The sequence below is a fragment of the Leuciscus leuciscus genome, assembly GCF_965113295.1.
Source record: "Leuciscus leuciscus genome assembly, chromosome: 12".
NCBI classification, from domain to species: Eukaryota; Metazoa; Chordata; class Actinopteri; order Cypriniformes; family Leuciscidae; genus Leuciscus; species Leuciscus leuciscus.
Window position 1 is genome coordinate 10,448,819 of NC_138736.1, and position 25,799 is coordinate 10,474,617.

General features: G+C 36.5%; 3 protein-coding genes and 1 long non-coding RNA gene across 8 annotated transcripts in view; 3 read left to right on the forward strand and 1 right to left on the reverse strand.

The window, feature by feature from the left end:
* hpca (hippocalcin) overlaps positions 1 to 922 on the forward strand; it is a 37,456-nt gene extending 36,534 nt beyond the window's left edge. For all 3 annotated transcript variants that reach the window (XM_082185242.1, XM_082185243.1, XM_082185244.1), the window contains exon 5: positions 566 to 922. In XM_082185242.1, the coding sequence (XP_082041368.1) occupies positions 566 to 663 (98 nt within the window). In that variant the 3' untranslated portion in view covers positions 664 to 922. The remainder of the gene's footprint in view (positions 1 to 565) is intronic.
* Positions 923 to 3,629: 2,707 nt separating this feature from the next.
* Positions 3,630 to 9,405, reverse strand: tmem54b (transmembrane protein 54b). Its single transcript, XM_082185241.1, has 6 exons — positions 9,256 to 9,405; positions 8,318 to 8,511; positions 7,834 to 7,893; positions 6,631 to 6,825; positions 4,276 to 4,422; positions 3,630 to 4,015 (listed from the first exon to the last, which is right to left on the reverse strand). The coding sequence occupies exons 1-6, from the start codon at positions 9,266 to 9,268 to the stop codon at positions 3,800 to 3,802; spliced, it is 825 nt and encodes a 274-aa protein (XP_082041367.1). The 5' UTR covers positions 9,269 to 9,405; the 3' UTR covers positions 3,630 to 3,799.
* Positions 9,325 to 11,891, forward strand: LOC309510463. The gene is made up of 2 exons (XR_014210369.1): positions 9,325 to 9,432; positions 11,476 to 11,891. It is a non-coding gene; the product is annotated as an uncharacterized lncRNA (long non-coding RNA).
* A 1,347-nt stretch (positions 11,892 to 13,238) lies between these two features.
* On the forward strand, positions 13,239 to 24,682 carry LOC309510575 (homeobox-containing protein 1). 3 transcript variants are annotated; one of them, XM_082185410.1, is made up of 11 exons: positions 13,239 to 13,519; positions 14,016 to 14,127; positions 15,575 to 15,986; positions 16,360 to 16,445; positions 18,149 to 18,259; positions 19,098 to 19,223; positions 20,548 to 20,698; positions 21,671 to 21,753; positions 21,907 to 22,002; positions 22,189 to 22,283; positions 22,386 to 24,682. In XM_082185410.1, the coding sequence occupies exons 2-11, from the start codon at positions 14,049 to 14,051 to the stop codon at positions 22,527 to 22,529; spliced, it is 1,383 nt and encodes a 460-aa protein (XP_082041536.1). In that variant the 5' UTR covers positions 13,239 to 13,519; positions 14,016 to 14,048; the 3' UTR covers positions 22,530 to 24,682. The 3 variants fall into 3 exon arrangements, with proteins under 3 accessions (XP_082041536.1, XP_082041537.1, XP_082041535.1); XM_082185409.1 differs by having other exon boundaries at positions 13,250 to 13,519; positions 22,189 to 22,310; XM_082185411.1 differs by lacking the exon at positions 19,098 to 19,223 and having other exon boundaries at positions 13,246 to 13,519; positions 22,189 to 22,310.
* The last annotated feature ends 1,117 nt before the right edge of the window (positions 24,683 to 25,799 follow it).

Sequence of the window (25,799 nt, forward strand, 5' to 3'; positions counted from 1 at the left end):
TTAGAATGATTTCTGAATGATCATGTGACAAAGAAGACTGTAGAGAGTAATGATGTTAAAAGCCTGAAAAAATTCAGCTTTGCCATCATAGGAATAAATTACATTTTTAAATATATTAAAAAGCTAAAGAGTTATTTTAAATTGTAATAATATTTCACAATATTACTGTTTTTACTGTATAAAATACTTAGTTAATAAAGTTAGGAGTAGGGTTTGTTTTAAGGTTAGTTACTTGTAATTATGTATGATTTACTGTTATTACTGTAGTAAGTACATGTAACTTGTAATAAAGATACTGTAAGATAAAGTGTTACCCAATAATATAGTCACCTTGACTGCATTTCTAAAAAATGTTACCAAAAGATCACTTTCAAGTTAAACTTTTATATCGCAATTCAAATTTCAATTATTATTTAATTTTTTATTATTTATTACTTATTTTTTTACTAAAACAATCCCAGTTCTTAGCAAATGCAAAGAACCCAGGTTTTAACCCAGGTCAGGTCAGGTCTTTCAGTTTCTTCTCTCAACTTTTCCCCTAACCCTTTCCATCTTCTCTTTCTAGGCAAGTTGTCTTTGGAAGAGTTCATTAAAGGTGCCAAAAGCGATCCCTCCATTGTGCGACTACTGCAGTGTGACCCCAGCAGCGCTTCGCAGTTTTGAGTCACTCCAGACAACCGGCACTCAATGCATGAAAGCTCTTATATCTCATTCTTCTTTGTGTTCCAGACGGAAGAGTTTTAAGAAAAAAAAAAAAAGTGCAACAATTTTACTTTCAGTTTTTTCCCAGAAAGGACATGCGTACATCTGAAGAACAAAGACAACACCTGTCAAGACATCCGAGTCTGCTGCGTGTCATCGGTCCTTGTCTCTGCTAGTGGAGTGCTTGACTCCACACACACACACACACACACGCACACACGCACACAAAAAAGGGTCCAGATTTGGGAAAGGAATGTTCCTTTTTAGGAATCGTGCATGCATGCGCTCCCCACTCCTTACAAACCTTTTGTGTTTAATATCTGTGCTGTTTTGTTTCTCTTCCCCTTTGTTTTGTGAGGGCACAGTTCCCCATCTACTTTTTATATCGATATTTATGTGTATATACAGTATAAATGCATATTAGATCTACAAAGGAAGGCAGTTATAGACGTCTTTTTACTCACGTGCATCTTACGGCAGTATTATGTAGCTTCAGGCAGTATCCAAATCTTAGTCTCTAATTGACCCAGTGGACTGATGGACTGAATGTTGGGATTTTCCTGCTCTGGCGCTCATGATCTTTATTTTACAAAGAGAAGGCTGAGGATCCCATTCTTGAATTCTGTTCATTTGAACTTTTTGTTGTTGTTGTTGTAAATATGTGGTTTGCCTCCATATCTCTTTTATTTATTTTTGCATTTTTATGGTGTTTATTTGACCAAGGGTGATTTTATTACTGTTTAACCGAGACGTGAGTCACTTGCTGATGTATTATGAGCAAGTTGTTATTAATTCAAGGCTTTTCAATGCATTGTGGGTAATGTTTGCATCAGGGGATACATTCCGTTGTGTTTTGAATGGAATACACTATAGCACATATCATTTGAAGCGCTTCATCTGTGTGTGTGCGGTTATATGCGTGTTTGGATGTACGCAAGAGTGAAGGTTTGCATGTTCTGGTGTATGTATGCGTCTGTGCTAACTTTATAGTATCACTTTGTGTTGTGCAATACGATATCTTTGTATGCAAGCAAGTTTTGAACCCCGATTTGAAGCAGCTCGTGTCAACTTTATCCTACATCGCATGGTACTCAAAATCACCTGCTTAGGTTTCCATCAACAACATTGACGGGAATGTACAACTCTATAATTTATGATCATGTCTCACCTTTAGATAAAAAGTTTGAATACTGAAAGCGATCACTAAGGGCTTATTTTCACTCTTGAATGAACAGGTGTAAAGAGAACGCCACTGCTTTGATTTTTCTTTTCTTTTTATGCAACGACTGACATTCCATGACCTGAATTCTCCAGGTGCTCCTGCTTTGTACAAACCCATCAGCTCATGAACTCAATACATGCCCACTCTCAATACATGTGTAGCTTCCATATTTGTACCGAGCCCATATTTGATGCTGCACCCTCTATGGCAACTTTCATCTATTATGTTGCATGAAAACCTCATGCGAGGACATGATGATTGTCCCCTTTTACTGACGTTGAAAAATATACTTCTGTGTTTAGAATGTCGCCTGAGAGTGATTCTTACGCAACGCTGACCTGCAGTTAATGTTAGGAACTTATTGGACAACCTGGTCATGTGATCACAAAGTGCAAAGGTATTTAGCGGGTTTGTGCGCCATTCAGAGTTGAATTTAGAATGCCTTTAAAATTCCAATACGATTCCTGAATTTTGATTGTCCGTAGCAAACGGGATGCAAAATTTAATTTGAATAGGAATGTAAGGAACGTTAAAATGACATTTATGCAATTTAAGTAGAAAAGCGATAAATAGATATATTTGCATGACACTTCATAATCTATTCCTCTATGAACACACACAAACACACTTTCACTGTAAAAAAAAAAAAAAACCTTTGTGATTTTTACGGTAAAAGACTGCTATGGTAAAACCTGTTATTTGGTTAACAGTACGTTTTTGGAAGTGAAAAAGTCATTGTATCATTTACAGTGAAAACTGTAAATTGACATTCCCAGAATTCCCTGCATGCCGCTTCACATTTGATGTATTTTCATTGAAATAACTATGTTTCTTCTTAGTTTTTTTTTCTTATCAGTTATGTACATTATGGTTTTATGTTACATCTAATGTTGTTAAATTAATGTTTACTGCATTACTTTAGTGTCGTGTGTGTTACCATGATGGTGTTTGTGTGAATGACATTGTACACCTTTTATATATATTTTTTTTTTTTTTTCAGCTTGTGGAAAAGCTGCTTGTGATGAGCTTTGATTCATCATATTACGTTCTCATCACCACCTGTGTTTGGTGTTTGTCAGTGTATTACAAAGATACAAAACAACAGACATTAGTACTTCAGAAGGTTAACATTAGTGACATTATATTAGTTAATTAGATGGGGTTTTTTTTTACTGTAAAATTTTAGTTAAATCTGTAACTACCGTATTTTTAATGTAAGTTTCTGGCAACTACATTATGTTTTTTGGCAACTCCATTATGCTTGTTTTTTTTACCGTAAACTTCACAGAATTTTTTTTTTTTTTTTTTTTTTTTACAGTGTAGAGACTTTCTATTGACTATTTTTCACTGTAAAAACGGTTGCTGCCTTAAATTTAAGTACAATCAACAATTAACTTAAATTTTCCTACACTAAACTGACTTTAAAAATGAGTGTTAGAGTTAAAACAATGCAAAAAAAAATTGTCATAACATTGATCATACATCTTTTTAACAGTGTAATGAAAACTAACGCTCTCAGAAACCTTTCAAAAAAAAAAAACTATTTTCATTAAGATACATTTTGTGTTTAGTAGGCCTACAGGCCTACGGTTGTTGGTGATTTCAGCTTTTAAGGCCTAAAGCTATGACCCTCCAAAGAATGCAAAACCTGACACACTCACTTTTTTTTATCTTTCTAGTCTCTATATTGGCTATAGACTATATCAAATATATCCATATTGTATTGAGACAACACACGAAAAGTGATGATCCATTAGTGACAAAACATTAAATGCGACATAGGCTACTACAATTATGTAACATTCGTCTGTCTTCGAAAGAGTTTAAATTGCCCTTGATCCCCGAATGAGGCCAGAGCCATGGTCCGGTTCAAAATCAGATCCAGATGCTGGACCGTTCCAGCGCCGCCCGGTTGAACGGGGATGCGGAGGGGTGTTGGCGGTACCCGGAAGATGCGGAACGGTGCGGGTGAGAGTTGCAGGGTGGCTTATACAGATTTGGGGGTCTAACGGGCAACCTCTGCTCCTCGTCTCCTTCACAACGACTGGGTGAAGGTGCGTAGCGGGGCTCGGGCGCTCCCGGGGTTTTCATCTGGAAAAAGAACACAGTGATGCCGCTTTACAGTAGGACTGCACACTCACACACGTATGCGCGCATACAGGGGCCATGTGTCAGTCACACATGTGTTAGTATTCTCTCAAGTATCTATTAGGAGGACCGCATGAGTTGTCAGATGTACTGGAAACTTAAAGGAAGAGTCCACCTACGCTAAAGCGCTGATTATTTTTAATAGTGCAAATTTGATCTCTCTTGAGAATCAGTGCAGATTTGCTTGAGAATTCAGCACATACCAGTCTGCTCTCATCTTGTAAATGTTGTTTGCGGAGGCACCAGGGCTGACCCAGGGAGGAGATGGAGACTTTAAATAAGCGGCATGAGAACACCATCTCCACTGCACTCATTAGTATCAATGGGATCCACAGGACTATCGTGGTGCCCTGAGAGAGAGAGAGAGTGAAAAAAAAAATTAACCTTCATTTACTATTGCGAGTGCATATTTAGCCCACTTTTTTATTGTTTGCTCCTTTTCTGAATCTGTTCATTATACTTGTTCATTTATTTTCCTTTTTTTATTGAGATTGTACATGTGTGCATAATAAAACACGTCAGGGTATATAGAAAGAAAGAAAAAAAAATAGAAAAGTATCTTAAAAATGTGCATATTTGTATTGCATTCAAGTTTTTTATCCCAAATACATTTTAATGTCAGTTTTTAATTATTCAAACAGGATTTTTTCAAACCATTTAACTTTGTGAATAATTAGCAAATAGGCTTAGTAATTACATTAAAAAAAATGTTTTTGTAAATAATACTGTATTCTCACCACCATACTGTACATATCATAAAGCATTTTATTTTATGTTGTATAGTGGCCCATATACAGTCTATCACCTTGACACAGTGTGGATGTAGCATCATGCAAAAGCAAAAGTTTACAGCTAACAATGCCATTGAAATGGGTTATTTAAACTTTGCCATAATTAGTTGATTCCATTAATTAAAATGTCCAATAACAATGGGGTTACTGAGATAAGACGAGTACTTTTTGGCTGTTTATGTGATCTCAGCTCCAATTAGGCCATTGATATGAAGACTACATCATTTAGAAAATTCACATTACTGTTAATTTCTCTATCTGTAAAACTTTTTAATGAGGAAGAAATTAAGTGCACTTTTAATGAGTAGAGAGTCTCATTGAGAACAAAATGATCGGATCCAATCTGTGCACATTTAAAAATCTTGTCTAAAAACATGGATTTTGACAGAACAAAAGGTTATTTCTACAACTATAATTGTGCACATTTATGATTTTTAAGTTAATTAGCACAATATAATGAAATCCAATGTAATAAAACCGTCAGAAAAGCAGCAGTTTAATACTGACATCAACATTGGCAATTCAAACCAAATTTAGTCATTATAAAAGTTAAAGGCACACTATGTAACTTTTGATCCTCTAGCAGTTAAAAAACAAAACTGTATGCATTGTGCGGAAGAACATATTTTAGTTGTGCTTTGGCTCTACGTGACTGTGCGAATGAATATGACCCTTCACAATAGATAATAAACTCTGTTACTGTACGTTCACACCGCCGCCGACTTGAGCTTCCAAAGTTACCGGAAGTCATTCATTTTCAATGGAAGCTGGCTTCTCTCAGCTGCAAGGAGCGTCAAATCCATCGGCGTCGCGTTTTGAGCGTCAATCAGAAAGTTGAAAGTATCTCAACTTTATGGTAATGAGCTATGACGCGGTTCAGCGGCAAGCAGCGGCAAACGCCAGCAACCAATTGGAATATAGACGTCCTTCGCGCTGGCTGATTCCGGAGAAACATACGATGTAAACTTTCGTTCCTACCAAAACATTAGTTCCGAGAAAATGGAGGAGAAACTGATAATCGCTGTTGCTGGGTTTCCTATCATTTATGAAATGACGTTATTTTCATATAGGGACCAGTTACAAACGAGAGAGAGCCCCGGCCGCGCGTGCGCACTCACCTTCACCGTCTTCAAACAATACGTCTCGCTCTCTCTCTCTCGCGCATATTAATCAAAATATTTTTTTTCCCGACCAAATGTGACCAAAACGGTTATAAAAATGCTGTCATTATAAAAGGTTCCTAGTGTCAATGTATTGCTTGTTTTTTTTTTCTGTTTACATTTCATGGTGTGACACAGACTTCAGAACGGCCAAAGCGTCAACAAGCTTCCCCGTACTTTTTTGACAAGCGTCCTTGACAGGGCGGCCAGAGCTTCTTTGCAGCTCAAGTCGGCGGCGGTGTGAACGTACAGTTAGAGAGAGCTACATATGGCAATTTATCTGTTCGATTAAATACCTTACTCATCTGTTGAGTAATAAAAACCATCCAAACAGGTCTAAAATAAACACTTATAATAGGCTTACTAGTAAATCAGTGTAAGACAAAAACATGTTTTGGAAGAAGGATTGATAATATCTCATAATTTACATTTAGTTCATTTTTGAACAAAAAAATGTTACATAGTGTACCTTTAATGTAGAAATTTCAATATTTAAGCACCCAGAAAATAATTACAGGTGAACTAGAAACCTATTTGCAACTTTGAACTGCACATATTTCTTCAACAGCCATTCAACATTTTCTCTCATTTCTCCTTTGGTACTTACAAAAATACGAGTGGGGTCAAAAGGACACTCATTGGCCATGGTAAGATGACTCCTGCCATCATCACTGTAGCCACAGTAAACGAGTAGTCCCTTGTCCCCCTGAATTATGGTCTTTACCAAGGACACCGTCAGACCGGTGACTGAGGCGGCAGACACTAAACCAGCTACAGCACTTAACATGAGCAGTGACGAGGTCTGCAACACAAGAGAGATGTTTTAACAGTATTAGCAAAGAACAATTAAACTCAAGCGCCAGGCTAAGGACTTTCCTTGCAGGCTTTTCTATATCACAGGGGGTTTTTGTACATTCTGAGCTCTGAAGGCACAAGCTATCTGACAAGCCAGTGATCAAACGCTAGTGAGTTCGACACAAGCCCTGATGAATGAGAGAGGAAGCAGGTGTGTGTCACTGAGGCAGAAAGAAGAAAGAGGGAGAAAAAAACGTACAGAGAAAACTGACAGAGAAAGCACAAACATAAATCAATGACAACACTTTCATGGGTTTCTTTCCTGAAAAAACTCAGGTTCCTCAGGTATTTGTGCAATCATTGTGGAACAACAGCGGAAGAAACAAAATGCATTTACAGAATACAAATTCCTCTTATCTAAAGAACAGGTCTATGCTATTAGAACATGATGAGAGGGTGAATATATGTAAATATAATATTCAATGTCACATTTAACCCCAAAATCAAAAGAAGAAAACAATATTCACATTAAGAATATAAAGCTTATTTTTTATGTCAAGTAATATTAAATAGCCTATTGACGATTAAGCACATTTCCCCTCAAATTTCATTATCATAATATATCTGAGCATATTTAGGTATATAGTAACTACCATTAGACTCAATTGATTTATGGTGAAATATAATAATAATTTACCATTTAAATTATATAATTACACACCATTGTCACAATTATGCATTACCGTTATGAGAAATATATTTTTGATATTATTCTCATTTTTTTATGAGAATATGAGGTGGAAATTAGCTTAATTGTCTTGTAAATAATGTCACAATATAAACAAAAACACTAGTGAACTTAAATAGACTTCTTACTTTTGATTATGAAGTGAAATATGAAGTGACCTGATTTTGTCTTGTAAGCTACAAGAGAATCCGTGTGGTTTTAATTACAAAATGTAAATTACAGTTATAACCGAGACACATTATTTGTGCACGAGAAGTTCTTACTTACCAGTACCCTGTTCTTCTCATTTTTGGACAGAACTATAGTCAATATCCCAGTAACGACACCCTAGATAAATAGAACAGCACATTATTATGATTTCTTCTCAGCCCCCAAAATATTTGAATGCAAATATTTAGAAAATAGCCACACTTAAAAATAAATGAATGCCATCGCTCTAAATACACACAATGAAAACAATGTGAAATTTATTTGAAAGAAAAATACCACAAGAACATATTTCAAGCAAGATAGTTCACAAAAAGGAGTTTGTTAGGTTTTAAATGAAAAATAGATTACAACAGAAAGTATTTGGACAGTTGGCTGTCAAACATTAATGGGTCATGTTGATGAACTACACCTGTAGTTATTTTACTAGTTAAATATACTCTGTAAACAAATGGCTTGTCTGGCAGTATGCAAAAGACAGGACAAAATATTCCTCTGGTTGATAAGATCAAATTGCCCATTTTACAGTTCTGTCATGCCTCACCAGCAGGCCCGCTGTCAGGGCTATGACGTTAGAGATGGCGCTTTCCATGGCCTGCCCCCGCTGGAGGCTGAAGTGTCTCAGCACCACACCATGGACCAGAGCGCCCAGCAGGAAGTTCACATGCCCCACTAACACCATACTGAGGCCCATCTTCATCAGCCCCTTCTGCTCCTCCAGACTGCCACAACACACCCCTGAGAGAAAGAGAGAGAGAGAGAGAGAGAGAGAGAGAGAGAGAGAGAGAGAGAGAGAGAGAGAGAGAGAGAGCGCTGATGATATACCAAATAGCCAAGAGCTCTGTGCTGACTTTACTGTCATTCAATGAATTTACAGCCTCCAGTACTTTCCTCTCAACTACATAAACACTAAGTTAAGACTCGGAGAGGAGACGAGGGTCGTATCTTATTTCACACGGCTGTGCTGACAAGCGTTACAGATATTCTGCTGGTGTGCTCTGGGAAGGACAGTGAAAGCTGAAGGAAAGATTAGAAGTGGAGCGGAGCAGTGTGGGTGGACATTACTTCACAGCAAACACAAAGGATTCACTGAGGACAGAGTTTGGGCTGCAAGAGAGATGTCACCTCAGTTAATCATTACACACTTTGTACACTTGGCACAGCAATCTCAACAGAAAATGGCTCGTTGGACTTTTGGGAAATGAAAACATGTTTGCGATAGTGATGGGGAAATGCTACAGAGATACATTTTAACATGATTTCCTAAGTAATAAGTCCTGCCGACTGTCATTTGCTCGTTACAACCATAAACAGAACTTCAATAAAGCATACTATTTCTGATATATGAAGTGTTTTTGCACATAATGACAACAAATATTGTTCGGCTTTTCTCAGTATTGCAAACAGAACGAAAATATGTCAACTTCAACTCAGATTCAAAATCATTTATGAACATTTAGTTTGGTTGTCTCAGTAACTCACCTGAATTACTCATTGAACAATGTCCTCAATACTTTAAGCCCTCGGTTAGGTCATGACACTTCTGTATATATTCCAGGAGAGAGGAGTTGCACCTCCTGTCTGTACTGTCCTGATCACACATATGTTTTTGTGCAGGAATGTGTCCCGGATATTCCCTCAGGTCAGCCTTTGAGGGTGGTAAGTTTATAAATCATTTGTTAAATGTTCTGATATTCTGAAAAATATTCCAGCAACTGGATTCAGAGTGTCTTTAATGCCATGTATAATTGCATAAATGATGTAGATTCTCTCCACAAGAGGGACACAAACACAAAGGGGAAGAGAACTGCAAGAAACAGTTCTGCCAGTAAAACGTTTTCTGTTGGAGAACATGTTTGAATACATGATTAAATACTATAGGCATATGCTTTCTTGTTGGTAATTTATATAAAAGTGCTCATGTTTAGGCTACTTTATAATTATTTATTATTATAGCCTACTAGGCTATACCTCTTTTACATTATTATCATCGCAACAAGTAAAGTATAGTATAGTGCAAAATTGCCACTAGCTGAAGGGGGAACAAAACCAAAGCATACTGTATGGCAATAAATTGCAAGATGACAATGAAATGGTAATAGGTGTAATGAAGGCATGATTTGAATCAATTTGAATTTTATTTTAAATGTGGGGCATGTCAAAGTTATGGCATATAATACGGTTGCAGGTATACTAGAGGAAGAGTACCTGAGCCTTGAAAAACAGGGTGAGCATATGAGCCCATCACAGATATGTAGCGCCCTCTCTGTTTTCACGGCGGTACTTCGGCTCTCTTTTCACACGGTATACCGCACGCGGGCATCATTAGAAAATAATACACCACCATACCAATGTATTACCGGTAAATAGATCAGATCAGAGTGTCTTCAAATATTTATATCTAAAATTTAAGAATAACATAAATCCTGTTATAATTGGTAAGTTAATATTGTGATGGTTTCAACATGCTCATGTTTAAAAACTGCTACTACTGACTAATATTCACCATGCACTCTTGGGGTTCCATATATAACATTATGGTTCTTGTCTCAATTTTAAAGAACACTTTATGACAAAAGGTTTCTATATAACGAGAAAGGTCTTAAATGATAGCATAATACTTTCATGTTTAACGGGTTATTTCAATTAGAGATAAAGTTTACAACTTCTGTTTAATTCATGAAATTGAATTTAAAATACATTTTCAGTCAGGATTTTTTCGCTATGTGTTTTTATTGCTCTTAAGTCATGAAAAACAAGATTTTAAATTATTTACATTTAAGAGATTTTCAGATGTCCACTTGAGTGGACAGTATGCGATTTTGGTTTTAAATGAAGATATACTGTAGCCTAAAGCATTCAGCATGTATTACATAATCAGATTACCTTTCTGATGTAACGAGTAAAGTAATGCATTTACAATTTACAAGTAATTTACAATGCGTACTCACATTACTTTTTGATGTAGGCTACATGCAAATTGCATTCTAATAACACAAATACATTTATTAAACAACCAAAAAAAGTTACTGCAGACAAAGTATTTTCAAGAATAGTCACAGTAATAATATGCAGCCTTTTTTCTCTGTTTTTTCTAGTCACTTAGCACCAATGTTTTTTTTTTGTTTGTTTTTTTTGCCTTTCTACTGTATAGGCAGCCAAGTTTTATTGAAATCCCATTTTGTATCCCAACCCATTTAAGTGTGGGTTTTCAGTACAGTCTACAAAGTGCTATTTCACGTCACATCAGAAACTATTATAACCGTCTCGTTGGACTGCATTGATCTAGTAATGTTTCTTCTGGCAGATAAGGGCTGTTTTCTATTTTCTGTATGGCCAATTTAAAAAAAGAAAAAGAAATGAAGAATATTAAATTGAAATAATAATAGAAAAGTACAAGGTGTTTCATTTTAAGTAGCTTTCTTGTTCTTTGTGATGTCCTTTTGCCATTCATTTCTGATATATGACTGTATTTATATTACTCATTTTTTTTAGAATAAGTAACTCAGTATCCTATGTAGTCACAGTTTGAGGTTGAGCTTTGATTTGTAAGCAATAAGCATTTGTTGCATGTTAATTTGGAGAAGAAAGGAAGTCCAGTTCAGGAGATAGCCAGCAGCACTAATATCATCCGAGGGAGGATGGTCAGCAGACTACTCTAATATTATTGTCTCCTGGATATTATCTTGATTGTCTTTGCAGGCCGGAGTTGCTAGATGGATCATCCGTTTATGTCTATGTAAGCTGGCTCACTCATATCAGCCTTTCAAAATGAGATACAGCATTTTCCAGAGGGGCATCGAGATGCACACCAGGCTGGTGATCACCAGTAATACAGCTGAGATTAATTTCTCCATAGACTGTGTCTCCTGAGGACAGGGCTTTTCATTTAGAAGATGAAAATGAACTGACATCTAAAGGTGAACTGACCCTGCATTAAAGTTCATAACCTTTTTGAAGACCATGCACCCTATTGTGGTTTATTACGAATGAGATGTCTTTTTAAACTTGTTTTATCACTCATGTAATGCAGCACCTTTTGAACTGTATGAAACATTCAAAAAATGAAAATTGTCATGTTACAGTTGCCTAGAATGCATAAAGGGAATGCAAATTGACCCGGCATTCTGTGATTTTTTAAATATTTATCAAAAACAAGTATTTATTTGACATTCCATGAATTCTTTACAAAACTTGTTTCTGACCCTCATCAATGTCACTTTCATACTGTATTTCTTGGTCATAGGATGGGAAAAAATTAAAAAATTTGTATCACAACCCCAAGACTTGTATTCATTTATGGAATATTGAATCAACACAGTATTTTGGGATATATTTTTGTCAATAATACTTATTTTGTTGAAACTTTATGGATTACTTAAAAATCTGTTGATTTTTTTCCACCAACCCTGTGTTTGAATATGCATATCTCCCTACTATATTGTTGGTGAATGTGAAAAGACAGCTGAAGGCCACAAAAAAAAAAGGAAAAGGTGCAAACTCTGGCCAAAAGTTATGCTTATGTGGACAGTTCTGTCTCTGTCTGGAAAGATCATTTTCACTTGTTCTGTGAGAAATGTGGGTAGTGAATGTTCAGACTAATATACTTTACATTAGATCTAAATTAGTTAGAGTTTGTTTAGGAAAAAGTACATCTGTATTTTAAATAGAATAAATTAAATCTTTTGTGATGCATAAAGGAAAGTGGACAAATAAACATGTTTGATATATAAAAAAAAATTTGTATCATCAATTATTTTAATTATTTAATTAAAATGCCGCTTTGTGCATTTATGTAGGTTTTTTTGGTTCATGCATTCTAGGGTTAAAAAAATATTTCCATAAAAGAGAACACATTGTTAGTTGTTAGTTCATGTTAGCTAAGTTGTTAGTTTAATGTTAACAAATGGGACTCTTGTAATTATTATTTTATTTTATAAAAATGCATTTTATCCAATAGGCTATAATAAAATATTACATTGCTCACTAAAATATATGGCGTCTAAATTATTTTGTTGATAATTAAATATTTTAGTAATTATATGGATTTGTTTATTTGTATTTAGGCTCATTTTATTGTTTAGTCTATGTCTTGATTTATGTTTTTGTTTTTCATTCCTCTTGTAGAAGCCTCAATTTGATTGTGCTGGATGAAGGACTCATCTTGCACATTGCAATAACTAAATGATACAGGATTAATATAAATAAAAAACAAAGATTTATTTGTGGTCAGCAGTATGAACCTCATGTCGACAGTGCAAGTAACATTCCTGGTGCATTATAAACCTTCACATTTCTGTGTGCAAAAAGAGGAACGCATAAATCCATACAGAATAGCAGTCCTGCGAAATCTGACGAACGTAAACAAACTTGACAAAAAGTACAAACATTTTATATTTCACATCTACTCCCGAAAATTTGCCCAAAGAACTTGCAAAATCTTTTTACATGTCATTAAAGATAGTAAACGTATGGGAGTCTCTTCTGGCATCAACTTCCTGCATCCACATGGGACTGTCGCTGCGGGTTGAGAGGTCAATTGTTGACTTCCATATATCCAGTAATATTATGCTGCGGCATCCCAGGACAATGTGACCCTCCTCGGATCACCTTCATTAGCTAGTTGAAGCTCCTCGGAGTGCAAGTGAGCGCACGGGAGGGCCAGGATTACACCCAGGGTGTGTACCGACCGCTCTCCAGCGGCACCAGCTCAACTCCGGCTGCAGTTTGACGGTAGCGCGGGGAGGTAAGGCGGATAACTGCGTGATGGGCATAGGCTATAGCTTTTCATGCTAGCGGCATTACAGTTACTTTAGCGCTCTGTGCATCAAAGCTGTGCTACTATGAAGGCATCTCATACCCGCACTCATAAGTGATACTGTGAGACGCGAATCCGTTACAAAAACTAAAGCAGCGCATTTGTTTGTAGTAGTGCATGACTTTTACGCGTTGTCTGCCAGAAGTAAAAGCCGTGCCAAAGTCAGTGGGTTCAGCTGCAAGTGTGAAAACAAAGGCGAAGATAATTCATTTTTGTATGCAGTTGCACAGCAGCGCGTGCCCGCTGGGGCTAGCCAGTTAGCGCGAGCCTGACACAAAATAAAATCATGATTACAAACGTGCTTTATCTGTTATTGAAGGTCTTTATTAAAGCAGACGTAGTCGAGTTGTTTGTATCGTTACTCTAGCGTGAATAACCGACACATGCTGACTGGCTGTTAGTAGTTATTGTGATGTTTTGACAGCCCCCCTTGTCCCCTGCGGGTGACTCCTCGACCATGCGACAGTGGTGCCTTCCTGCTGTGGCTCCACGCGCAGAACCGCTCCCAACGGGCCGATTATCACCTCAGATATCAGGTAGGGCAACAAATGATGTGAAGCATTTTTTAAAATGAAGATAATCAAGCTAGATTTGCATTTCCTGAAGGAATGTCAGTGTTTGCAACTGCAAGGTAGTTAAAGAATTGTAAAGTACAAGGATAGATAGATAAGAATTATATATGAGATTGGCAGTAATGTCAAATATAGAACTAGATGTGTCCAGTGTACCTTTTGGAATTCACCAATATAAATATAAAAATATAATATAAAAAAATAAATGGTGTCTTTATTTATTCACCCTTCATGTTATTTCACACCTTTGACTGTTTATTCTGTGGTACAAAAAAAGTGAATTTTTAAAGAATCCTGCTCACTTTATTATAATGAAAGTTAATGGGGACTGGGGCTGTCAGGCTCCAAAATGAGAAAAAAGTACCATACAATTATAATTAAAGCTTGTGTGATGTATTCCAAGTCTTATGGAATAGCTTTGTGTTTTTCAGTTCAATTCAATTTACATTTAATTGTGTAGTGCTTTTACAATACATAGTTTCAAAGTGTAAGGAACATAGTTCAACATACTAAACTTTAAGTAAATTTTTTTTTTTTAAATCCATATTATTATGCTCTTTTTCCTTTTTTCCTGTGCAAAAAAGACCACAAGCCCCTTCTCCATTCATAATGCGCTCTGTTTGTTTGAGCATTCAACCAACCTGACACAGCAACACTGGCTCATCCAATGTCTTGAGTTTAGGGGAGGGACATCTGTTTTCCTGACCAATAGCAGATTTTTGCTGTTCTATAGTGCCCACCCACATTTGGTTTCGAAAGTATTTTTCTTATACTTTTTTCCCCATAGGGATTTAAAAAAGTATTAGTTTAATACTCATAAGCCACTAACCAAACCAGCTATTTTTAAACCAGCTTTTTTCCAGATATTTTTGTCCCATTTTTTTAATACTTTTTTGGCTTCAAATCAAAGTACAAGACTGTGTAACAACTTTAATGAAGGAAATATTAATGCAAACATTAAAATATTTTAGTTGTTTAAGAGTGTTGGGAAATTGACTTCTACATTTGCAGTGCTTCATGAGAGTGGGCATCACAATGTGCTTGTCTCAATTCTCTGATTGGTGGAGATTTCTCTGCAGAATCATGGGTAATGTAGATGTTCACTAGGTATTCTGCTGTTAAATGCGATTCTTTTTCTAAAGTTCAAATAAAGCGAGCTGTTGGCTTCAACAATATTACACACCATTGATTTAACAACTTTGTAGTTCACAGTATCTCGGTCTTTAAAGGTTTATAAGTTGTCATAAGAAATCAGTCAATTTTTACTCCCAGAACCCCACTGTTCTGTTATTTTTGTTGTTGTGATGACAATAGTGGTGCAGAAACTACACGCTTCTCATTTGAGTGATGTTTAATATAAAATCAAAACAACATAATTTGCTTATTTTCTTTGTCTTTTCTTCTCCCGCAGATGTCAGGATGGAGTGTTGTGATGTGGAGCCGCGCTATACCATTGAACAGATCGACTTGCTCCAGCGTTTAAGGCTGTCAGGGATGACCAAACCTCAGATCATTCAAGCCCTTGAGTCTTTAGAGAGGCTTGATCCAGACCATCGAGCCCCATGCTGCAACAATCACTCGGCCCCACCCAGCGCCCCTACCTCCGCAACCCCCGCTGCCCCCTCGTCCTCCTCCTCTTCCTCCTCCTCTCTTACCTCAGCCACCACACAGACCCCTGTTATAGATGCTGCTTTATCACCCAGCAACAGCTACGATGCCTCGCCTCCACCCCTGTACCCACCCAGCGGAGTTCAGAGGTCGTTTAGTTACGACTTGGCGGAAGAAGACTGGGATCTGGAGGAGAAGGTGGAGGAATACATGAGGTATTTTTTTATGAGAGCACTATATCAGCTGCTTCTGTGGGATTCTCTTCTCAGGTCTCCTGAGAGGTAGAGATTAATATAACAGTTGATAATGACAGTGAACGTCCCTGAGCAACAGTGTAATTTTCCTAGAACGAGCCCTTTCTGAATCAGGTCAGGTGGACAGTTGGCTCAGATGGATACATTTTGTAGATTTTCTTGTAACTGCTTTGGATCTGCCACATAATATTTTCCCCATTTAAACATATATAATGCAAAACCCCAACGTTTTATAAAATCTTTTAAAGCAGCTGACGTTTTTAATGCTTAATGAAAATTAAAACCTAATGTTTTGACTTTGTCAATGTTATGCTTGTCTTTGTTTGGACTGTAGGAGAGACAGTAACCTTGTGAAAGAAGAGATAAAGGCTTTTCTCAATAACAGAAGGATCTCACAGGCAATTGTTGGACAAGTCACAGGTAGTCTGAATGCTTTCAGTCTCACAATGGAAAAAACAGTGTACATGCTAATTTTCTAATGATGCAAAACCATCAGAGAATGGGTAACAAAGTATTTTTTACTAAAACCATTTAACCTAGGCTATATTCATTTACTGTACATTCACAAAGTATATTACTTCCTGTGCTGAACAGGAGAAATATATTAGTAATGTTTTTATTTACTTGAACATCAAGAATGTCAGACAGGGAAAATCTAGGCCAACCACAACTGCGATAACCAAAACATTGACATGGAGGAAAAGATCAGCAAGCATGTGAAACTGATAATATCTTGCTGCAAAGAGGTCAGAGCTGATGAAACATGCGCATAGAGAAGATGGATATCGAACATGACTGCACAACAAACTTGCTTTAGTCTGTGGAAGCAACTTCATTTTCATCCCTTGGTTAAAGTGATAGTTCACTTTAAAATGAAAATGTTGTCATCATATACTCACCCTCAAGTTGTTTCAAACCTGTAGGAATTTCTTTCTTCTGCTGAACACAAAGGAAAATATTTCGAAGAATGTCAGTAACCAAACAGTATTTTTTTTTTCCTACTATGGAAGTCAGTGGGACCAGTTAACTGTTTGATTACTGACATTTTTCGAAATATCTTCCTTTATGTTCAGCAGAAGAAAGAAATTCATACAGGTTTGAAACAACTTGAGGGTGAGTATATGGTGACAGAATTTTCATTTTAAAGTGAACTATCCCTTTAATACATTTCCCAATACTTTTACACAGATTATACTATACAGTGAAAGATCAACAGTGGATCTTATAAGTTACAAGAGTACAAATGCTTTTACTATCAATAATCTGTTTATTTTGAGGACATATGCTTTTTTACTCATAACAGTGGGTGTCAAAAAAGCAAGATGTTTGTTTGAAATTAAAGTTAGTTGGAAGTCAGTATTACATCAATCACATACAGGACTTTTATTTAATTTTACTTCAACAATATAAAAAAAATGGCTTGAGCCTGTATATTTATATAAAACCACACCTATTGAACGAAGCAATGCCATTTTAGTAATATGTATGTACTATTATAGTTTTTATTAGTATTTTGAATTAGCTTTTATATTTTCATTTGCTTTTGTCAGTGATTCCATTTGTTCATTAAGTTAACTACATTAGTTAACATAATCTAACAATGAAAAAATATTCTAAAGAATTTATTAATATCATTTAATGTTAATTTCAACATTTTACTAATACATTATTCATTTCAAAAGTTGTATTTGTTAATATTATGTAACGTACCTGAGCTAACATGAAGTAATAATGAACAGTTGTATTTTCATTAACTACCATTAAAATAGATGAATAAATACTGTAACAAATAAATTGCTCATAGTTAATGTATTGATTTACGTTAACTTGGAAACTTATATTAAAGTGTTAACTTTCTGTAATATCACTTTTTAAGTTTTTTTAGTTTTAGTTCAGTTTTTTTTATTTCCAGCTAGTAATTTTAGTGCATCAATTTAAACTTATTTTAGTTAGTTGCCAAACCAACATCATTTTAGGTTTTTCATCTAATATTTCTATTTTATTTTATTTAAATGAATAAAAATGTCTTTAATAGTTTTAGTTTTAGTTAACCCTGGCATCTTTGGTTTTATTCTGGTCTTTTCCTGTCATTTCCTTTTGTATGACTGTGTGATCTTCTGCAGGTATCAGTCAGAGCTACATCTCCCAGTGGCTTCTGCAGCAGGGGCTTGAGATGAGCGACTCCAAACGCAGGGCGTTCTATCGCTGGTACCTGCTGGAGCGTAACAGCCCAGGTGAGTTGTGCTTCCTCAGCAGGGAGACGACTTTCCAAAAACAAGGGCGTGGCCTGAATTTTAGGCTTGGGTCTGGCTTATGTTCAGTTTTTTTTCTTCTTTTTTTGGGTCTTCACTTGCCATTCTGCCATATCTTCCCTATATAGTTTGCACGGTCCTTGAGGGCTTTACATTTGAAAATTCAGTGTTTGATAAAGACCATATATTGGAAGGACATGCTATGTCGCCGCACCGAATTGAAATGAAATCAACTGGTGTCATTTCCCATCAGTTATGCGCTTAAGTTAATGCTGTTCTTGGCACATCCAAGAAGTGTAGGTTGTTGCAATCAGAAATTAGCTTTAAAGCCTTTTAGGCTGTAACACCGCCAACACTCGCATCATCTTGCATTTATAATACAGAAAACATGTTGATGCTTGAAGGAGCTAATTAAGTAATGTGACGCCCTCCAGGACCACTTCTGCTCTTCATCTCCCAGGTTTGACCCTCTTCTGTAGCTCTCAGTCCTGATCCTGGGTTTGTCAAATGCTGGTTTTCATGTCCTCTTTGCACTGAAGTGCAATTAACACCCGACCCTACTAACAAAGCCCTGAGCATGACGCTTTTACATTCTCTGCAGCGCTAGAGAATTGAGCATGGCTCCAAGAACCTAATCACGTTGAATGTCTATTAACGCTGCTATCTACAATACATTTTTACTTACTTTAACGATCTACAAGGATTTTCATTGAGCACTATGTTAATATTTGTTTACGGTCATCACCATTAATTGCAAGTTTTCGGCCTCTCGAAGGGGCCCTAGTTAACACAGTTTTCTGATTGCCCAAATGGGTTAAAGGAATCAGATGGAGTGAAAACCAGCATGCTCAGGTCCCCAGGAGCAGGACTGACACTCCCTGGAATAGGCAGAGAGAACTGCTGATGCACCTCCTCCCCTGGTACTCTGCTCACCAAGCCCAGTCAGGTAACGTCCACGCAGCAGGGAAACACTGCTTAAGTTTACTTCAGTACAAATGGTTTGGGAAATTAATATTTGCTCTCTTTGAGTCTTAAATCACCTTTTCACTATCTCCAACAAACAATACACCAGAAGTCATTCATTTCCAATGGAGAGTAGTATGGGAGCTGCGTAGAGTTCCGATTATATGCAATTTTTGGATCCTATTTGAACTCCGAGCGCATAAAAATATTTAAACTTTTGTGGCTAGACCTGGCCATATGTGATGTATTCTAATCAGAACTTTTTTGAGTGCAAGTTGAGAGTTACAGTACCAATAGTTTTGCACTAAAATGCGATTCTTTAAACACTACATAAATCATTTTCTGAAATAATTATTATATAATGATGATTATTTAGTTGATTAACCCTAGAAAACCTACTATGCTTCAACGTTTTTTTTAGTGTCATTTGAGATACTTTTATAGTTTTGAATAAAATTATTTAATTTGTTTTTATTTATATTTTCCAGTTTCATTTACATTTTTTGGACAATGGTTTAGTAATTTTGTTTGATGTTTTTGACATGTCTATAATAATTTTTTTTTTTTCATTCTTATTTCAATTTAAGTTATTTTTGAAAACTATTTTAGTAAACTAAATTAAAATAAGAAATCTTGCCTTGGCAACTAGCTGAAATAAAATAAGTTCTAAGTTTTTGTTTTTAAAAAAAATACAAAGTAAAGAAGTACAAAGTTTTAAGTAAAATAAAGTTTTTTATAGTTTTAGTTTACAATAATAACCGTGCTATGCTTTTCTTTTAGACGTATTGACAGTCATTTTTGCGTTGTATGGAAAATAATCAAACACTTTATTCTTCACGACCAATATGTAAGCTCTGTGCGAATTCTATGCGAATGTCAGAAATAGTGGAAAGATGGCTTTAAAGTCTTTTAGAATGGCTCTTTAGACTTAAAGGGATAGTTCATAAAAAAAAAACACCTTTGTGTCATTCTAAACCTTTATGATTTTCTTTCTTGTGTGGAACACAAACTGAGAAATTTAACAGAAAATGAAATGCAATGAAAATGGATGGGGACCAGGAACAGCTATGGCCACGATTCACTTTCATTGCATTGAAAAGAGCAGCATGGACATCCTTCTATAAGTATCTCCTTTTGTGTTCTGTGAAAGGAAGACAGTCATGCTGGTTTGGAACAACTTTAGGGTTAGTAAATGACACAATTTGTATTTTCTGGTGAACCATCCCTTTAGTTTGTATTTAGCTACATGTGCAGTGTATTCATATTCTACTGTTATTTTGGTTTGTGTGCATTAATGTTCATAACAGGCACCACGTTGTCCATGCGTTCACTGGTTAAAGAGGAGCCCGACTGGAGGTTGGCTGCAAGCCCCGCAGACAGGGCAGCGGTTGGGCCTTTTAGACTGCGCAGAGGTAGTCGCTTCACCTGGAGAAAAGAGTGCCAGTCAATCATGGAGAGGTAAATGACAGAGCATTACTGTCTTTGGCACTATTCAGATTGTAATTGTTTCTCAGGGTGACATCTGTAAAAGAACATATGCATGGCTCCTTTAAGATAAAACTCAGAAAGACAAATACATGCTGCAGTTAAAGGTGCTCTAAGCGATGTTGGGTGAAGTCACTTCTTGCTGACGTTCAAAGTATTGTAAAACAAAACGGAGGCTCGCTCGACCCTCCCTCCTCCTCATCCCGTCCTCCCTCCCTCCCTTCCGTGCTTCCTGAAAACAGTCATGAACCATTTAGAAAAACCAAACTGGATTTCCCCACCTGTCCAGCAAAAACAGAGCCACCTGCATGTCGGATTGGAAGCCCTTCTGCCGGCGGAGTTCTCGCCACCTTTTTAACGCTTTTCCGATGTAAATTCGGGACTTCGCGCATTCCTTCTCCTTTTCCCTCTTCTTTGTTATTTGTTCATCGGAATGTCGTCTCTTTGGTGGTGTGTCGGCCATGTCAAAATTCTCAAGAATATACATTTTTAATGTTAGTCGTTGTCGTTGTTTAGGACATCTCTCCTCTAGCTAACTTCCCTCTTCATGCTTCTCTCTCCTCCACTCCCCACACCCCCCTTCATCTGCACGCGCACTAACCCCTGAATTCTGAATTTATTGTGATGGCACAATCATCATATTGTCGTCTTTTTAATTTCATAGTGAGGTATGGTGACTGTTCCCTTAAAAGTGGAACATTTTCTCCATTCGCAAGCATTTTTCCACTTAATGTGATGTCATAAATGTTGTGAATAAAAGCATATTTAATTAATCATTTACATTACATTTACATTTATTCATTTAGCAGACGCTTTTATCCAAAGCGACTTACAAATGAGAACAATAGAAGCAGTTAAACTAACAATCAGTGTGCTAGGGCTGTTACTGTTTCCTATTGGTTGGTTTCCAAGTCTTGTTCTGATTCACTGTGTTTGTTCTCATAGTTTCTTTATAGAGAATCAGTATCCTGATGAGGCCAAAAGAGAGGAAATTGCCAATGCCTGTAATGCTGTCATTCAAAAACCTGGTAAGTGATTGCAATCAGTATCTAAGCCGCCTCAGAACCAGACCAGTCATAGCATAGCCATGCCATATTTGTTGCAAATGTACCCCTGCCTCACTGAATGCCAATTGACTTATTGATTTAAATGATGAATTTCTTGCATACATGTTGTTTCAGGATGCAAACTGTCAGAATTTGAACGAGTCACTGCGCTCAAAGTGTACAACTGGTTTGCCAATCGGAGAAAGGAGATGAAGAGACGTGCCAACATAGGTGAGACTGTAACAATCATAGTCTGACACTCGCTGATTTAAGTGACACAAGATGTTTTTTTTTTATTTGTTTTTTTTTTGGAAGCATTCATTTCAGTCATTTTTCTTGACAGGAAAGCCTTTGCAGGATTTTTAAACAGTCATTGTTATCTCTTTATACTAAACACTTTCTCTCTGTTTCACTCAGAGGCTGCCATACTCGAGAGCCATGGGATAGAGGTGCCGAGCCCCAGCTGCCACTCCAACAGCGAAGAGGTTGAGACTCAGGAGTTTGGAGATCAAGTCATGAGTCAGCGTTTCTCTGAGCAGGTTGTTGTAAATGCACTATTCGGACTGCTTTTGTGGTCAGGATTGTTTGTTTGAATGTGATGGGTTTGTTTCCAGGAGGATCTCTCCCAGAGAAAAGACATTGAGCCAGAAGGTGCCATGCTACCTCCTGTGGAAGTGGTGTCTCTTCCAAGCCCGGCCTCTCAACTCATGGAGCGGAAACTGGATGAATCGAAAAGAGAGGCTATTGATGACGATTAAGCGATGAGCCGAGTCCTACTTTTGTTCCAAAGTGGCTTGACGTGGCTGTTTCCAGCCAAGCCTGACACACTCAATTCTCTGGTGCCTCTAGTGGTAGGGAGGCCACTCTATGTATCTACAGTAATCACGCTTGTAGTAACGGCAATATTTACTCTATATAGTATATTGTGCATTCCAAGACCGTCTTAACGCTTCCTGCGAAAGGGAAAGATGCATAAGGTGCAAACTAGTAACTTTCTTATCACGCTAAAACTGTTTTCTTTCATTTCTCATATACAGCAGTTTCACCTGGTATTATCTCGAGCGAGCAGTCTAGAGAAACCTGCAGGACAGGTGTTTAATTTGACAGAAGGGGCGCACTGAACCCAGTTAGGAGTCTGTGTGAATTTTAGGAGCTGAACAGTCTCTTAGTTGTCATATGCAATAGTTCAAGGACAAGATGGGACATATACACCCCTGATAGATACACAAACTCAGGTAGAACCAAACTTGGCAGTTGAATGAGAAGATCCGTTTTCACCATCATGGAAATCAAAAGTGTTTCTCACAATAATGGTTCATTGTGTAGAAATGTGACTTGTCAAGCTTACCAAACTGTACATATTATTTTTCACTTCTTTTTTTCAGGTGTAATCTGAAAGTAATATTCAGATGATCATGGCTCTCTTTTTGTATACTCAAAGCTCTTTGTATCCAGCCACTTAAGCTATACTGACCCTGACTAGTGTGAGGGGTCTAAAATGCTTCAGAAGTTTTCCCCCTTAAGTATTATTTGCTATAAGCATCATTTACTTACCTATTTAATAAGGTAATGCAGTATGTAAAACTAAAAGTATAATATCAGCATCTAATGCAACAAGCTGCTTTTCAATGAATTGATATATACAGTTTGATTTTCTGCATTTTAACGAAAGCCAAAGCTCGGCCAAGTTGTAAAACAATGCATTTTACATGAACATCGTCAAATGGACTAAACGATTGCTTACGGCACATCAACGTGCCACGGTGAGAAATGCTTTGAGCGTGTAAAGGCTTTAAGCTGCCCAGTATGATTATTCTGGCCTATCAGCTTTGTACACATGATGCTGCACGCTGTCAAGGCCCCCTTACTGTGTGCTTTTTTCCTAATGACAAAACAATAAAATGAATAGACAAATGTAGTGTTGAGTTTGAGTTCAATTTATAAATTGTGACCCTGGATCACAAAACCAGTCACATGTCGCACGGCAATAGCCAACAATGCATTGTATGGTCCAAAATTATCGATTTTTCTTTTATGCCAAAAATCATTAGGATATTAAGTAAAGATCATGTTCCATGAAGATATTTAGTAAATTTCCTACCGTAAATTTATAAAACACTTATTTTTGTGAGTTAATGCCGCATAATCGCAAACATAAATGGACAACTTTAAAGGCAATATTCTCAATGTTTCGATTTTTTTGCACCCTCAGATTCCAGATTTTCAAATAGTTGTATCTCTGGCCAAATATTGTCCTATCCTTACAAACCATACATCAATGGAAATATTATTTATTCAGCTTTCAGATGATGTATAAATCTCAATTTCAAAAAATGTACCCATGTGACTGGGTTTGTGGTCCAGGGTCACAATTAGTTTTTTAAGGTAAAACTTGCATTATTGGGCATGAAGTTTGGGGTTCGGTAAGATTTTTATTTTTTATTATTGTTTCTGAAAGAAGAGTCTCGTGCTACTGGGCCACCGTATTATACTCAACAAAGTTGCATTTATTTGATATAAAATTCAGTAAAAACAGTAATATTGTGAAATGTAATAATACATCACAATATTACTATTTAAAAGAACTGATTTCTATTTTAATATATTTTAAAATGTCATTTACTCCTATGATGGCAAAGCTGAATTTTCAGCATCCATTACTCAAGTTGAAATAGAAAGGTTTTTTTTATATTCTAAATGTCTTTACTGTCACTTTTGATCATTTTAAAGCGTTCTTACTAAATAAACGCATTCAAAAAATATTTGTTTAGAAAAAAATCAATCCAAGATATGAATACTCTCCTACTAACTTCCACTTTCTTCAAAATGTAATCCAAAGTAAAAATGTATGATGTATACTTTGCCGACCTACATAATCCTGTCAAATAAATTGCGCTTAGTCTGTTTTAAATTTGTTTTTATTGTGACTGCAGCCTTTTACAGTGATATTTACTGTTGTTTACCTTGTATTAAAGGTACATTTGATTTTGCTTTTCATTTTAGGCTCAAATGTGATTGGCTATTGAAAATCTTGTATAGCAGTAATACAGCTTCTGTGTACGTGCTTAACTATATTTTGGGGACAAATTTGTACCCAGAAATGACCAAAACCTAATTTGTAAATCAAATGACGTCCTCATTTGTATATCTGGTATAAAAATAAAGTAATTAAAGTTTTTTTTTTTAAATGCAGAAAGTTTTGTGTGATGGGTAGGTTTAGGGGTAGGGTTAGTGTAAGAGGATATAATTGTACAGTATAAAAACCATTACATCTATGGAATGTCCCCCATTTAGAAGTAAACTAGTGACTGGTTAATGCCAGTTTAACTTTCCTGATGTCGACCGCTGTCAGCCGTCCTGTTTTCTTTTTACATTCTTCTCAGCTAACAGCAGTTGTTCCCACAACTTTCAGTAATGTTTTGTAACGGTTATGTAAATATTATTAACTTAATATTTACGTAACCGTTTCAAGACATTAGTGAACATAAATAAATAACATTTATACAACGTTCTTAAAATGAGCCTAATATACTATGACATGTTGATTGGTTGTGTTGCTGTCCATGGTACTGCAGGTGCACGTGCGTCAGAGCAACACTGTATAATAGACACTGTCGTACACTTGGAGGGGAGTTATAAATCCCGTCAAATATTACAGGAACTTGATCTCGAAAAATGAACAGAAAACTCTAACAGAGTCTCGAAAAATATAATCATTCTGAATGGTTGTTTGTCAAAGGGAAGATGGATTGTGGAAAATTACACGACTTCAAAATCAAGGCGTTAGGAGTGTTTACACAAGAACGGCTAAATTGCCTCGCCAAGCATTATCGTGGCGAATCCATCATCGCAAACAAGTGGCAAGTAGTCTGCAGCTCACTGTCTCTCCCTTTAAATACACTCACAAATATAACAAATTCACATTATTGTAAACTAAATAGCCTAATAAACAAACAGCGTATGTGTCCGCTGCTTGATAAATAGGTTACTGTCACTTTAAGGACAATTTCGTTATTTTCAACCTAATG

What these genes read in the sequence shown, in the direction of transcription:
- tmem54b (XM_082185241.1), bottom strand. An exon ending in CCCTGACAGCGGGCCTGCTG is followed by an intron (nt 7,894 to 8,317) that starts GTGAGGCATGAC and finishes CTATTTATCTAG; the next exon opens with GGTGTCGTTACTGGGATATT. An exon ending in TACAAGATGAGAGCAGACTG is followed by an intron (nt 4,016 to 4,275) that starts GTATGTGCTGAA and finishes TTCTTTTTCCAG; the next exon opens with ATGAAAACCCCGGGAGCGCC.
- LOC309510575 (XM_082185409.1), top strand. Translation starts at nt 14,049, where the DNA reads ATGCGACAGTGGTGCCTTCCTGCTGTGGCTCCACGCGCAGAACCGCTC. An exon ending in ATTATCACCTCAGATATCAG is followed by an intron (nt 14,128 to 15,574) that starts GTAGGGCAACAA and finishes CTTCTCCCGCAG; the next exon opens with ATGTCAGGATGGAGTGTTGT. An exon ending in GAAGAGACGTGCCAACATAG is followed by an intron (nt 22,003 to 22,188) that starts GTGAGACTGTAA and finishes TGTTTCACTCAG; the next exon opens with AGGCTGCCATACTCGAGAGC.